Raw genomic sequence first — 16,144 nt, forward strand, 5'->3', positions numbered from 1 at the left:
CATTCTTACCCCTCTGGGGCCATCCACGGTAAGCAGAGGAAACCCAAGGCAGACAACTGCGGTGACATACTCCATCACTGACACCTGTAAATAACATAACAGTTTGTCTAAAGGTCAACTGAGTTCATGGCACGTCAGCCAACCCAGAATCCAGGAGTGGTCCAGACCCACCAGAGAGTCTCACCTCTTCCTCCCCTGTCCTAATATCCGGGTGCATCCTCTGCCACAACGGCAGCAGTAAGAGCACAAGACACAAGGTATGTCATTCCATAAGCAGCCACTACCTAGAGAACTGGGGCCCCAATAGCACCCCAACAGGTGGCTGAACCATAGGATAGAAGGTTCAATATTCCTACCCTGTCAACTCCCTCAACTAGAGCCCTCCTGCTCCATTTGTCTCCACAAATAGTAAATATAGTCAAGAGAACACAATCTTGCCACTCACCCTTAAATGAAAAAAAAAATTCTCGGCCGGGCGTGGTGGCTCAAGCCTGTAATCCCAGCACTTCGGGAGGCCGAGACAGGCGGATCACGAGGTCAGGAGATCGAGACCATCCCGGCTAACACGGTGAAACCCCGTCTCTATTAAAAAATACAAAAAAAAAAACTAGCCGGGCGAGGTGGCGAGTGTCTGTAGTCCCAGCTACTCGGGAGGCTGAGGCAGGAGAATGGCGTAAACCCGGGAGGCGGAGCTTGCCGTGAGCTGAGATCCGGCCACCGCACTCCAGCCTGGGCCACAGAGGGAGACTCCGTCTCAAAAAAAAAAAAAAAAAAAAAAAAAAATTCTCTCTATTGAACTTAATGGATAGTTAGTTACCAGACAGCCCAGATTTCTTGGAGCAACTGCTAAGGCTCACCACCCTGGGAGCAGGGACTATGGGGACCTTCTTCCTCTCATAGCTATCACTTGATTGCACTGCACGAAGCAAAATTAAGGCTTGGACACCTGAGGGACACTTACACAGACTGACAGACATACAATGTACGTAAAACACAAAAAAATTCCTTGATGTCTTGGAAAGGGACTGAAATGAACACAGCATCAAATTCGAGAGCTATTAATATTTGCAGCTATAATTATTGTTGTTTTTTAGGTGGGAGAACAGTATGGTAGTTATGTTCAGAGAAAAAAAGGGATCCTTTTATTTTTTCCACAGATATATGCCTGTGTGTGTGTGTGTGTGTGTGTAAATGCTATGATATTTGGGATTTTCTTCAAAACAATCTGGGGAGAAAGAAAATGAGTAGGGTGAGATGAAACATGCCCAACCAAGAGTTGATCACTGGTAAAGCTGGGTGAGCATCCTGGGGGTTTATTATACTATACCTGCTTTTGTTTCTGCTTAAAGTTTTCCTAAATAAATTAAAAACTGTTTTAATAAAATTTGTCCTCTACAGTTTAAAATGCAATTACACAGGTTAAGTATCTAGCGCAGAGCCTGAAACATAGTAAAGGACTCAATGGTAGCTATCATTAGTGGTATTCCATCCCAGAACAACCTCCAAATAAGACAGAAATTACTTACATGACAGGCCACCAAAGCTCCTGTGTTCCAGCCAATCAAGATAATGGGTTTGTGTGGGAAATGGCTGTGAATCTTCATGGGAAGAGAAAGAAGACAGTAAGACAGGAGGCCAAAGATGGGTGCAGAACAACCCCAGAATGCTGGGTATGCCACAATGCACTGAAACAGGGGCATTCTCACCTCCAGCACTTTGCTTCTCACTGCCCCAATCATATGCTCAAGACACTGTAGAACTCCTACCCCACTGCCATTGTTCAGCAGATGGGTGGCTACAGGGATGACCTGAAGGAAAGAAGTAGCCCCCACACCAGCAGAGGTAAGTTTCAAATCTTTCAATTCTGTTTAACCTACCCCAAACCCTTTCAACCTTGGAATTCCACATGAAAGAAGGGTCAGAGGAGGCTCCACATTCAAGTTATCCATTTTGACCTCCCTCCCACATATTCTTCTCCTCAATTCTCCAAGCTTATATTCCCTGCCAGGAGGGAGTTCCTCTTGCCCCTACACATACCTTGCCTAAGCAGGAGAGCTGAGACTGCCAGAAGCGGTGGCGGCGTGAAGCGGGAAACACAGAGCTGGAGGGACCCGAGGAGGCGATGAGAATCAGGGGAGAGCCAGGGAGTTTGCTCTAAAGAGGAAGAATCCCACCCAAAAACCAGTGAGTGAGAAGTTTTCTTCCATGACATTCCAAGTATCACAATACCTTTCTCATCCCAACCAATGCTCCTTTGCTTGTGAAATATGTTAAGCACTATACAAAATAAATTACTAGTAATAGTTAAAGAAGCCGGTCAGCCGCACTGGCTCACACCTGCAATCCCAGCACTCTGGGAGGCTGAGGCAGGCGGATCACCTGAGGTTAGGAGTTTGAGACCAGCCTGGCCAACATGGTGAAATCCTGTCATTACTGAAAACATAAATATTAGCCAGGCATAGTGGTGCATGCCTGTAATCTCAGCTACTCAGGAAGCTGAGGCAGGAGAATTGCCTGAACCTGGGAGGCGGAGGTTGCAATAAGCCAAGATCATGCCACTGCACTCTAGCCTGGGCAACAAAGCAAGATTCTGTCTCAAAAAATAATAACAACAAAAAATAGTTAAAGAAGCCATTTATCCTCCTGCCAAGGTTCTAAGGCTTGAGTCTAAAATTTGTATGTGCCGTTGTTAAGTCCTGAGCCATCCAACTTACTGGTTTGTTATGAGAAAGCACACCCACAGCAGGGTCCCAGGGCCTCTTCAGTAGGAGAGACAAGGCCTCAGCTCCTGCAGCCCCAGTCTTCGTGTTGGATGACACAAGCATCCGGTCAATCAAGGTTGGGATCTACAAAGAAGAAAGAGCAAAGCTGATTCCAATGTAAAGCAGGAGACCTTCCACCACCAGCAATCAAGCAGAAGCGCACAGCCCCACTCTGAGCCAGACAGACTTCAACTAAGCCTCTAAAAACCTCCTCAGGAGCAGCAGTATATGTAAACAAACAGGTGAAAAGTATGCTCCCACCATGAAAAGTGAGTGAGTACAATCCTTTGGAAAGCAGTCTGGATATGTAGCAAGGGACTTAAATGTACTCCCATCCCTTTTCCAAATGTTTCTACTTCTGAGAACCTTTCCAAAGAAAACATATCAGAAACAACACACACAAAAGGATAAGGAGAGTTATGCACAGAGACAAATTAACTATGAACAATAATAAAGTAAAAACAATTTTTTTTTTTTTTTTTTTTTGAGACGGAGTCTCGCTCTGTCGCCCAGTCTGGAGTGCAGTGGCGCAATCTCGGCTCACTGCAAGCTCCGCCTCCCGGGTTTACGCCATTCTCCTGCCTCAGCCTCCCGAGTAGCTGGGACTACAGGCGCCCGCCATCTCGCCTGGCTCATTTTTTGTATTTTTTAGTAGAGACGGGGTTTCACCGTGTTAGCCAGGATGGTCTCGATCTCCTGACCTCGTGATCCACCCGTCTCGGCCTCCCAAAGTGCTGGGATTACAGGCTTGAGCCACCACGCCCGGCCAAAAACAATTTAATATATGTATGTATACGTAAGGGAGTAGTTTAGTCAACTATCTACCTAATTCGATATTAACAATTATTTTCAAATATTTACAAGAATTTATTTATTTATTTATTGAGACAAAGTCTCGCTCTGTTGCCCAGGCTAGAGTGCAGTGGCCTGATCTTGGCTCACTGCCACCTCTCCCTCCTGGGTTTAAGCAATTTCTTGTTTCTTAGCCTCCCAAGTAGCTGAGATTACAGGCGTGCACCACCATACCCAGTTAATTTTTTGTATTTCTAGTAGAGATGGAGTTTCACCATATTGGTCAGGCTGGTCTTGAACTCCTGACCTCAAATGATCCACCCGCCTCAGCCTCCTAAAGTGCTGGAATTACAGGTGTCAGCCACTGAGCTGACAAGAATACATAATAACATACAGAAATAATTTTGCCAAAATGTTACAGGTAAAATAGAAAATATAAAAATTATCTCTACTCAAAGCTGGGCTCAGTGGCTCATGCCTGTAATCCCAGCACTTTTAGAAGCCAAGGTGGGCAGATCACTTGAGGTCAGGAGTTCGAGATAAGCCTGGCCAACATTGTGAAACCCTGTCTCCACTAAAAATACAAAAATTAGCCAGGCGTGGTGGCACACACCAGTAATCCCAGCTACTCGGGAAGCTGAGGTACGAGAATCACTTGAACCCAGGAGGTGGAGGTTGTGGTGAGCTGAGGTCACGACACTGCACTCCGGCCTGGGCTGCAGAGTGAGACACTGTCTCAAAAAAAAAAAAAAAAGAAAAAGAAAAAAGAGAAAAATTATCTCTACTCAGAAAAAAAGACTATAAGAAAATATGCTGCACACCTGTAGTACCAGCTACCCAGGAGGCTGAGACACAAGAATTACTTAAATCACTTGGCAGAGGTTGCAGTGAGCCAAGAGCACGCCACTGCACTCCAGCCTGGGCAACAGAGGGAGACTGTCTCAAAAAAAAAATTAAAAAAAAAAGAAGCCAAAATGTTAATAATGATCTCTATAGAGTGTATGGGTGACTTTTTCCTTTACAGATTTCTATGTTCCCTAAATTTCCTCAATGAGTATCAGTTGATTTTATAATTTTGTTTAATCTCCATTTTCTTCTAGAGTACTGCCTTCAAGCTGTGGTGTACTAAATAATCCTGTTATTATGTACAAATATATATATCCTGCTATACTATATACAGTGTACTTTATCTCATGTCTGTTTTTTACCATCTACCAGAAATGTAACATTACAGATGTGCAAATATAGGTTTCAGACATGTTGATGCTTACACTGAGAAGAAATATCTGCGAATTCCATGCTACCCACAAAAGGTCAAAATGACCTAGGGGAAAGGAAAAATGTTTTAATATTACAGGCAGTTTTCAGAAAAACAAAAAGGTTTTGAAAAATTGGAGAATAAAAAGTGCTACGGTTTTGATGCAAGTTGTAAAACTCCAAAAATAGCAGAAGATAAGTTGCTCTTAATTTAAAAACAGACACTAAATGGATTTCTATATGAGAAATTAGAGAATTATAACCATTAGACTTTCTCTGTTTAACTCAGGAAACAAATATTCGTGCAACTGCTTTTACAAGGCACGAGGCTAGTACTGCAGAGGAATTTATTCTACAAGAGGTAAAAGACAAACACCCAAATAACGGTGGGGGACGGGAATAGGGAAAGACCGATAAGTGCCATGAAAGAAACAGAAGCCCAAACTGCTATGATTCAAACCATGCAACGGAGAAGGAGAAGCTGAGGCAATTTTCATCTAAGATGCAGCATGTGAAATGAGACAGGCTCTCTGGAACGGGCAGGATTCCAACACAAGATGAGAGAAAAGCCTTCCAATCAGAGACACCAGCAGGAGGCAAGAACATGCAGAGCTTAGTCCAGGCACATATGGACTAAAGTCAAGGATTCAAGTAAGGAAGGAGGAGGATGTAAAAAGCCAGTAGGAAAGATAAGACCAAACCAAGACCAAACTGCAAAGGATCTTCCCGTTCTTTTAACTCCCTCTAGAACTGTGAGCCACTCAACACTTTGAGGCAAAGGATCTGACCCTGGGTTAAGCTTTATCTAGCAGTACTGTATAGCTATGAAACCAAAAAGGCTTGAAACTTGCTTCCTGTCAACAAGGGATAATCAATAACTGCCTTTTCCACTTGGAGCTGGGAAGACCAAGCTTCCCTGGTCTTTCCAGCATTGCATTCACTCTCAACAGCTGACTAAAAGGCTAAGGTCTGTACCTTCTCTTTATCATAACGGATCTAATGGTGAAAGTAGCTGGGTGAAGAGCATGATTCTGTCCACCTGCGCTTTCACATCCAGCAGGCACTTTAAAAGTAAAACAATCCTATAATCATTTATATCCTTTGGGAAACAACCAAAGTATTTATTGTGAATCTAAATATAGTCATAGGAAAATAAGAGTCCAATGGCAGAGGAACCACTGTGGAGAGCACAGCCCAGAGAGGATGTTGCCTCAAGTCTGAGGCCCTTGCTCACTGGTGTACCAGCGAGCCTTCCACCATTCCAGCCAACCCACACCATGGCCCAGCAGCATGGGAGGAAAGCACCCAACTATGCACGATGTGGAGTCCCCCAGTGGTCTGCCATGCTCATAGTAACTGACATTCACACAGGATATGTCCAGTCAGTAACTTAAATAGGGCAGCAGTACAAATTTCTCCTTAAAGGGAAATTATGCTAGCCATGGTGAGTGAGGCAGGGTCACCAGAGAACTGAGACCCTGGGCACTACCAACACTCATCTCCTACAGTGTATTCACCAATGTTACACTTTTACCGTAGGTAGAATGCTGAGGAGAACATATGTGAAGAGGCCTACAATACTTCTGGGCCACCACTGTCTGGGCCCCATACTCTACCTGCCCACCACTCACCTCCCAGGTCCAGGGTTTCTACTATAGGGGAGCAGTACGGGGGAAAGTCTGGGACTCCCTTTTCATTTGTCTCTTTCTTCACTAGAAAATATACTCCACGGCCAGGTGCGGTGGCTCAAGCCTGTGATCCCAGCACTTTGGGAGGCCAAGATGGGCAGATCACGAGGTCAGGAGATCGAGACCATCCTGGCTAACACGGTGAATCCCCGTCTCTACTAAAAAATACAAAAAACTAGCCGGGCGAGGTGGCGGGCGCCTGTAGTCCCAGCTACTTGGGAGGCTGAGGCAGGAGAATGGCGTAAGCCCGGGAGGCGGAGCTTGTAGTGAGCCGAGCGCCACTGCACTCCAGCCTGGGCAACAGAGCAGGACTCTGCCTCAAAAAAAAAAAAAAAAAAGAAAATACGCTCCACCAGAGAAGGGACCAGTTTTGTTTTGCTCACCCCAGTACCTGACACACATAGGGCTCAAAATAAGTATTAAACGAAAAAACTAATGTCAAATTTCCTACCATGAATATCATTAATGTATCTAGTCCTGAGTTTTATTTCAGCACTAAACCAGGCTTCTAACAAACTTGGCACCCTTTAACTTAAAAACAGATAAGAAACAATGAGTCTGCAAGTTTTGGGGATGGCTGAGGAACGTGTTGGCCAGGCAACTTACAGCAGCAAGATGAGCCAGCTTCCTATGAAGCAGAAAGTAAAACTATTAAAAAAAAAAAAGTCAAAAACTGAATCAGGCTCATGCCTGTATCCCAGCAATTTGGGAGGACAAGGTGGGAGGATTGGTTGAGGCCAGGAATTCAAGATGAGCCTATAGCAAAACCGTCTCTATAAAAAATTAAAAATTTAGCTGGGTGTGGCAGAGTGTGGCGGCTCACGCCTGTAATCCCAGCACTTTGGGAGGCCGAGGCGGGCAGATCACGAGGTCAGGACATCGAGAGAGACGATGAAATCCTTGTCTCTACTAAAAATACAAAAAAATTAGCCGGGCAGGGTGACACACGCCTGTAGTCCCAGCTACTCAGGAGGCTGAGGCAGAATTGCTTGAACCCAGGAGGCGGAAGTTGCAGTGAGCCAAGATCATGCCACTGCATTCCAGCCTGGGCAACAGAGCGAGACTCCGTCTCAAAAAAAAAAAAAAAATTTAGCTGGGTGTGGTGGTGGCACACACCTCTAGTCCCAACTACTTGGGAGACTGAGGCAGGCGGATTGCTTAAGCCCAGGAGTTCAACGTTATAGCGAGCTATGATAGTGCCACTGCACTCCAGCCTGAGTGAGACAGGAAGACCCTGTCTCCAAAGAAAAAAAAAAGCCTCAGACGACTTTGACTGAATCAGTTCTTTCTCGTCTCTATTTTTCTTAGAGACAGGGTCTCCTTCTGTCACCCAGGCTGGAGTGCAGTGGTGGGATCAAACTCACTACAGCCTCTTCCCACCAGCCTCCTAAGTAGCTGGGACTACAGGCACGTGCCACCATGCCTGGCTAATTTTTTTATTTTTAGTAGAGACAAGGTCTTGCTATGTTGCTCAGGCTGGTCTCAAACTCCTGAGCTAAAGCGATCCTTCTGCCTCAGCCTCCCGAAGTGCTAGGATAATAGGCATGAGCTACTACACCTGGCTGTGAGGCCCTTTTGCATTGGAGAAAAACACCCCAAATATTTCAAGAACCTATGAGGGTACTACTTAAATAACTGTTAATAGTTACTGTGGGCTCACTGCTTACTATGTGCCCAATTTTGTGTTAAGCACTCTATCTGAATTAACTAATTTCCACAAAACTCCTAGATAGGTATTATTATCAGCCACATTTTAGAAATGAGACACTAGTCCAAGCTTACACAGCTAATCAGTGACAAAGCTGAGATCAGCCGGGCAATCTGCCTCCAGCATCCACATTCTACCACATTGAGGACAGCCTGATGCAATCGCTGGAATCACCAAGAAAAACAGTTTAACTTTGTGCAATACTAAGTAAGAAAGCAGGGAACTATAATGATATGTTTGCACTGAACTATAAAAGTCTAAGTGTTGCTACGAAAGGCTCATGCCCTGGGGAGCAGAGTTGAAGGCATCACGGCACACCCCCGCTCTGCAATCTCCCAGTGCTCTGAGCACCAAGGGTCTGCTTCTGTCACGTTTCTCAACAAACTCTTCCCTGGTAAACCCTTCATCAACTTCATGATAATTCAATTCTGCCATGACTTCAACCACAGGCTGCAAGGCTAGAAAAGCTAAACATACACTCTGGTTTTCAGGCCCCGTACCTCATCCTGGAGCTAGGAGGGCTGAAAACGTTTACACCAGACACAAATGTGAAATGATACCCTGTCTCCCAATTTTAATACCAAACCCATTAGTTTTGACCATGCACCCCAGACCGACCAGATAATTACCCTGCCCAACCCCACATCCTGAACCCACAGGAGAGGCTGGCTATCCCTAGGACAGGGCAGACACCAATCACAGCCTTACCTTCCCCTTCAGTGTCTGCAAAGCATCCAGGTAGGCTGCCAGCATGGGCAGACTCAAGGTCTCCACGAGGGTGGTGTGCAGCCACTGGATCAGCTTGGTGTCCCAGCTCACACTTGCCAGAGCCTGCCGCACTCTCCTTGCACACTTGTCCACAGCAACACGGCGCAGCACTGGCTCATTACAAGCCTGAAGGATGTAAGTGGAAGTGATAAAGCATGAGGACTACCTGGTTAACAAGTGGGGGGACAAGTCAGCCAGTGAGGCCTGAACTACGAAGAGCCCACTGTGGGCGGATTTCTGGTGTCTTACCCCTTCGTTGGCCAAGCGGGCAAGCCGGTCAGACTGCAGGGCTTTGAGGATCTTGTTGAATAGCTTGTTCTGGGCCATTGTCCAGCCAGTCCTATAAGGGAAACTCTGAGGAATTATAGTCAAACCCTGGGGACGCTCCCCATGTATGTACACCATATAAAGAAGATTATGCCATAGTTTTATGTCTCCACCATGGAACAGTAAAACGAAGTAGCTTAGTCTAAGACCACTGAGCTAAAACACAAGACCTAGATTCTGGTCCCAATCCTACCAAATGAAATCGTCACAGCACACATTTGTATTAATAACACACACACATATACACACACACACAATAATATACACAGTACAAGACTAGTCATGAATAAAGTCTTTCAGGTTAGCAAAGCTAATTATTTGCTTAGTAGCTAAAATACTCCCAATCGTAAATAAAAGCACAGCACCATGAATAGACATATTTCAATTTCATAAGTTATATATTTCACACAAAAGGCAGACAGGATTAGCAAGCATTTTAATGTACTAAAATCTCAGACTAAGGTAAGAATTCTTTTTAAACTAGACTTAAGAACAAAAATATAGCAGAAACATAACCAATAAAGAGGCTATTCTTCCACTCTTCAATATTCTACCCCACACTACTCTCTCTTTTCCATATGTATTTTTTCTATTTTTTCTATATGTCACACAATTAGCAAATTTATTTTCGAGAGGCCTGTTCCATATAGACTAATATGTTATCATCCCAGTATACGGCACTGGCATTCACACATCTACCTTATTGCTTATTGCTTATCTATTACTTACTGAGGCTTTGTGAGTTGCAGACATCTATCCTACTGTTCTCATCTCCACTTCATCACACCCAACATAGTGATATGGAGCTTATTATTGACCCCTTGACCCCACTCCCAGCAATTCTAATTACTCAGATGCTCTAACTCTGGCTAGTGACCTTTCTAAAGATACCAAAAGAAAGGCAATTGAAGATTCTCTATAATATTTACCTATTCTCCCTGCCTTAAAAAAAAGCTGATGATGGCCAGGCGCAGTGCCTCACGCCTATAATCCCAGCACTTTGGGAGGCCAAGTGGGGTGGATCGCTTGAGTTCAGGAGTTCAAGACCAGTCTGTGCAAATGCCAAAACTCCATCTCTACAAAAAAATACAAAAATTAGCTGGGCATGGGTAGTGCATGCCTGTAGCCCCAGCTACTCGGGACCATGAGGTGGGAGGATCACTTGGCCCCAGGGGGTTGAGGCTGCAGTGGGCCGTGATCATGTCACTGCACTCAAAGCTTCAGTGATAGTGAGGCCTTGTCTCAAAAAAAAAAATTACGTGGGTGCTGCACCCAAATGAGACCCTGGAATGGGATCAAGGTAGCATTTCAAATCAATCTAGATAGGCCGGGCGCGGTGGCTCAAGCCTGTAATCCCAGCACTTTGGGAGGCCGAGACGGGCGGATCACGAGGTCAGGAGATCAAGACCATCCTGGCTAACATGGTGAAACCCCGTCTCTACTAAAAATACAAAAAAACTAGCCGGGCGACGTGGCGGGCACCTGTAGTCCCAGCTACTCGGGAGGCTGAGGCAGGAGAATGGCGTGAACCCGGGAGGCGGAGCTTGCAGTGAGCTGAGATCCAGCCACTGCACTCCAGCCTGCGCGGCAGAGCGAGACTCCGTCTCAAAAAAAAAAAAAAAAAAAAAAAAAAAAAAAAATCAGTCTAGATAAAGGCCCTAAATGTAGGGCTGAGACAACCACTGGCCAACTGGAAAAAGAAAATCTGATCCCTACATATCATTCTACATCAAAATAAATTTCAGATGGAAGAAAGACATAAAAGGAAGAAAGACAAATGTAACTACATAAAAATTTCAAACTTTGGCCAGGCATCTGTAATCCCAGCACTTTGGGAGGCCGAGGTGGGTGGATCACGAGATCAGGAGTTCAAAACCAGCCTGGCCGATATGGTGAAACCCCGTCTCTACTAAAAACACAAAAATTAGCTGGGCGTGGTGGCGTGCGCCTGTAGTCCCAGCTACTCGGCAGGCTGAGGCAGAAGAAGCGCTTGAATCCGGGAGGCAGAGGTTGCAGTGAGCCGAGACTGTGCCATTGCACTCCAGCCTGGGTGACAGAGTGAGACTCCCTCTTGAAAAAAAAAAAAAATTCAAACTTTAAGCCAGGCATGGTAGCATGTGCTTGTAGTTCCACATATTTGGGAGGCAGGGGCAGGAGGAGCCCAGAACTTCAAGTCCGGCCTGGGCAACATGTCTCTTAAAAATAAAATAAAATAGGCCGGGCGCGGTGGCTCAAGCCTGTAATCCAGCACTTTGGGAGGCCGAGACGGGCGGATCACAAGGTCAGGAGATCGAGACCATCCTGGCTACACGGTGAAACCCCGTCTCTACTAAAAATACAAAAAAAAAAAACTAGCGGGCGAGGTGGCGGCGCCTGTAGTCCCAGCTACTCGGGAGGCTGAGGCAGGAGAATGGCGGGAACCCGGGAGGCGGAGCTTGCAGTGAGCTGAGATCCGGCCACTGCACTCCAGCCTGGGTGACAGAGCAAGACTCCGTCTCAACAAAAAAAAAAAATAAAATAAAATAAAATAAAATAAAATAAAAAAAAGTATAAACAAGATCAAAACACAATGAGAAAATGACTGCCATTTCATTAAAATAGAAAGAGGCTCTAGAAAATAAGAAAAAGATGAAATACTCAAGGGCAAAGAACACAAAAGGTAGGTCACAAAAGAAGTAGTCAACTCTACTTCAAAATTAAACAGGCTGGGCGTGGTGGCTCATGCCTGTAATCCTCGCATTTCAGGAGGCCAAGGCGGGCGGATCACAAGGTCAGGAGTTCGGGACCAGCCTGGCCAATATAGTGAAACCCCGTCTCTACTAAAAATACAAAACTTAGCCGGGTGTGGTGGCGCGCGCCTGTGGTCCCAGCTACTTGGGAGGCTGAGGCAAGAGAATCATCTGAACCTGGGAGACAGAGGTTGCAGTGAGCTGAGACAGTGCCATTGCACTCCAGTCTGGGCGAGAGAGAGAGAGACTCCATCTCAAAAAAAAAAAAAAAAAAAAAAAAATTAAATGCAGCCAGGCAAGGTCTGAGGCAGGAGGATAGCTTGGACTCAGGAGTTCGAGACCAGCTTGGCAACAAAGTGAGACCTTGTGGCAGGTGCCCAAAGTTCCAGCTATTCAGGAGGCTAAAGCTGGAGGATAGCTTGAGTCTAGGATATCAAGGCTGTAGTAATGTATGATCATGCCATGGGGCGAAAGAGCAAGAAGAAGAAGAACCAACAAGTGCAAATTAATAAAGTATTATTTTTCACCTATCAAACTGGTAAAAATTAAGTTTAATAATTCTCTGTTGTTGAGAGGGTACAAAAGAACTCTCTCTGTTTTCTGCTGATGGAAATATAAATTAGTACAACCTTCTGGAAAAGCCAATTTGGAAGAATTAATTGATAAAACTAAGTCAGATCATGTCACTAATTTGCTCAAAGTCCTTCAGTGGTCCCAGTTCAATCAGTTAAAAGCCAAAGTCCTTGCAATGGGCTGCATGGACTCCATGTCTTTCAGATCTTATCATCCATGACTGATCCTCACTTACTTCACTCACACTGCCTTCCCTCACAGCACCTTCCACTCCCCTGCCCTCACACACACACCAGGCATGCTCCTGCATCACAGACCAGAGCCCTGCCCTTCATTACGCCAGCCTGAAACAATGGCTCCCTCTCTCATCTCCTTCAGGTTGTTGCTCAAATGTCACCTTCTGCTGAGGCTTGCTCTGACCTATCCCTATTTAACACTGTAACCCTCCAATGTTACCCCGGGATTCACTAACCTGCTTTCCAGAGGTATCACTACCTCATAGTCCCTCCATGCTATTTATTTGTTTAGTTTGTTTCTCTCTGCCAAGGTGTAAAAGGCCAACATGGCCAGGACTTTTGCTGGTTTTGTTTAAGTGCCATATCTGCAGCACATAAAACAGAGTCTCACACATACTGGGGAGTTAAACATCTGCTGAATAAATAAATGGATGGATTGTGTGCACACTGCACTCTAAGTTCTGTAAACAGCCAGGTCCCTATCCAAACCCTCAGACTCTATACCATGTTAATGCTGAGGAGCAAAGAGGCACACAGGCACATGATCTATGTCCTTCACCAAGACAGTCAGACTGCAGGAACAACAACATCAACAATCTCAGTTTCTCTAGCTTCATAAGAGACCAGCATCCTTTCCATCATATCCCACCCCACAAGATACTCTCATTTCTACAGGTCATTGTTCTAGAACACCAACAATATGGCCCAGTGGCTATGCAGACGGAGGACAAATTACCCTTTGTTATTCACTTTGTACAACTATCTAAAAGTTCCTGGACAGAGCAAATACCCTCCAGAAAGGAGGGAAACAATAGTCAAACTCCTTTTCCTTCTGTAAAATAAAATCTCCACCTACCACACCTCCAGTTTTACAACTTAACCACAGTTACAGGATCCAGGAGAACCCTACCTAGGGACAAGGGTTCTATCCCACTCTCTAATAAAGAGCTATGTGCTCTGAGTCTTCTTGTCCATAAAATAAATACAGCTAGATTACCTCTAAGTTCCTTCTAACAATAAAACAATTCAGGTTAACTATGATTACTGATAGCAGCAAAAGCTGAGAGCAGTGGAAATCCAAGATTAGAGAAACAAAATGGGATGACTGTCTTCTTCAGAAGCGCCCTCCATCTTCAGAAGCTTTCCTTGCTACAGCCAAAACCTCCCATCCTTTTGTAACCCCCTTTTGGGGGTACTAGAAGCAGTCTGAGGTTTCTTGGAATCGTCCTTTTTCTTATTCTTCCCTAGTTATCTTGGCTTAATCTCCGCTACTTCATCAGGATCCAGTTTTTGTGGTTTGATATTCAGAGATTCTGGACTTAAAGGTGAGGGGATGAAAGTTTCAACTCAATGTTGGGACTCAGGATGCCTTGGAACCGGGAAGGTTTGTTGAGACCAAAAGCTCCAGCCCCATTGGTTCATTATCTTGTTTTCTGTCACATTATTTAAACGCACAGCAGACTCACAAGACTAGTAGCTCTCTTACGTACATTGATTCTCAGATGGGCCTGAGAATTTAATGGTGGCAGGAGGATAGGAGGAGGCAGAGTAGATACTTACAACTCATTTGAAAAAGCTCTCTACAAACATGGATATATCTCCATGTTAATACACCTCTTTGTTTTTAAAGGCTAGGTAAGTTGTACCTTATTTGTGGACATTTAGGTTGTGCATTTTTTATTGCAATTTATAAGCCACTGCAGTGACCACCCCTGTCTTCCTCAAATATATACATACACATCTATCTATATTTTATTATTAATTATTGTTTTTGTTGAGGCAAGAGTCTCGCTCTGTTGCCCAGGCTGGAGCGCAATAGTGCAATCTCGGCTCACTGTAACCTCTGCCTCCCAGGTTCAAGTGATTCTCCTGCCTCAGCCTCCAGAGTAGCTAGGACTACAGGGGCGTGCCACCACGCCCAGCTAATTTTTATATTTTTAGTAGAGGTGAGGTTTCACCATGTTGGCCAGGCTGGTCAAGCGATCCGCCCATGTCAGCCTCCCAAAGTGCTGGGATTACAGGTGTGAGACACCACGCCCAGCCCTATCTATCTGTATTTTATACACTCACACAAGTATCTCTGTAGGATAAATTTCTTCAAATGGTAATGACCAAAGGCTATCCGTGTTAAAATCTCTGGATAAGGCCAGGCATGGTGGCTCACGCCTGTAATCCCAGCACTTTGGGAGACTGAGGAGGGTGGATCACCTGAGGTCAGAAAGGAGGTCGAGACCAGCGTGACCAACATGGTGAAACCCCGTCTCTACTAAAAACAGAAAAACTAACTGGGCATGGTGGTACGAGCCTGTAATCCCAGCTACTCGGGAGACTGAGACAGCAGAATCGCTTGAACCCAGGAGGCGGAGGTTGCAGTTAGCTGGGATCACCCCACTATACTCCAGCCTGGGTGACAGAATGAGACTCCATCTCAAAAACAAACAAAAAAACCAAAAATCTCTGGATTTCCAGTTCTTTGAAAATAATAGGTATAAAGGACCTGTAGCATCTTGAAAGTAGTAATATATTGCAGCCTTACCTCCAGCAATCATGCTAATTTATAATCAACCAGGTTAAGCAATGAATACAGTTTTTTCACATTCAACAATCTCTGGAGCTTTCTCAAAGCCTATTGATCACACTGCAAACTTTAATTCCAACAACAGAGAATGAGGTATAATTTATTTATGAAACATCAACAGCATTTCCAAAATTATCCTGTTTTTATTATATAATGATGTTTTCCCGATTTGTTTTTCTTACTCTGTATTAATTCTGCAATCCAAAATTATGGGAGTAAGGAAAATGATGTGAATGCAAGGTGCGGAGGGTTAGAAAGCTATTTAGAAATTATCATCATACACCAATGACAGCTGAAATTATATTTTAAAACCACAATGTTGAGAGTCCAAAATCCCAGAAAAAGTTCTTAGGATTGCTGCTGGATATACAACAAAGTGACTCCAAGAATTGAAACATGATCTCTATACTTTGTCAGCTTCGTGGGAGGCTAGAAAATTAAGTGGGCAGAAAAAAAATGATCTAAACCAAGATTAAGATAAAGAGCATGCAAGAGATATAATTAGGGAAAATTGTAAAAACAGGAGACAGAATTTTAAATACAAGCCTAAACAGTCAAATAGCTGATGGGAACTGTGGTGAGTCAACTGGCACACCCCACCCCCCGCCCTACCCGCCTATCCAATTTTCATGAGGGCAAAAATGCCTTTTCTTCCTTTCCTAGATGAGATCAGAGAATCTTTTGTTTTCCCTGCTCTGACTGAACCTGAATGATATGCTGACCTCT

The 16,144-nt window shown here is 44.6% G+C and overlaps 1 protein-coding gene across 18 annotated transcripts in view; it reads right to left on the minus strand.

Moving 5' to 3' along the window:
- Positions 1-16,144, minus strand: part of KANSL3 (KAT8 regulatory NSL complex subunit 3) — a 72,129-nt gene that overhangs the window by 42,275 nt on the left and 13,710 nt on the right. For all 18 annotated transcript variants that reach the window (XR_004443903.1, XR_004443906.1, XR_004443911.1 and 15 more), the window contains 7 exons: positions 9,225-9,315; positions 8,916-9,101; positions 2,715-2,846; positions 2,038-2,154; positions 1,707-1,808; positions 1,527-1,598; positions 10-84 (listed from right to left, as the gene is read on the minus strand). Coding sequence is in view for 8 of the 18 variants with exons in the window: in XM_033238867.1 (XP_033094758.1) it covers positions 10-84; positions 1,527-1,598; positions 1,707-1,808; positions 2,038-2,154; positions 2,715-2,846; positions 8,916-9,101; positions 9,225-9,315 (775 nt within the window). In the remaining 10 variants the exon portion in view is untranslated. The remainder of the gene's footprint in view (positions 1-9; positions 85-1,526; positions 1,599-1,706; positions 1,809-2,037; positions 2,155-2,714; positions 2,847-8,915; positions 9,102-9,224; positions 9,316-16,144) is intronic.

Source organism: Trachypithecus francoisi, unplaced genomic scaffold (genome assembly GCF_009764315.1).
Source record: "Trachypithecus francoisi isolate TF-2019V2 unplaced genomic scaffold, Tfra_2.0 Lachesis_group17, whole genome shotgun sequence".
Taxonomy (NCBI): domain Eukaryota; kingdom Metazoa; phylum Chordata; class Mammalia; order Primates; family Cercopithecidae; genus Trachypithecus; species Trachypithecus francoisi.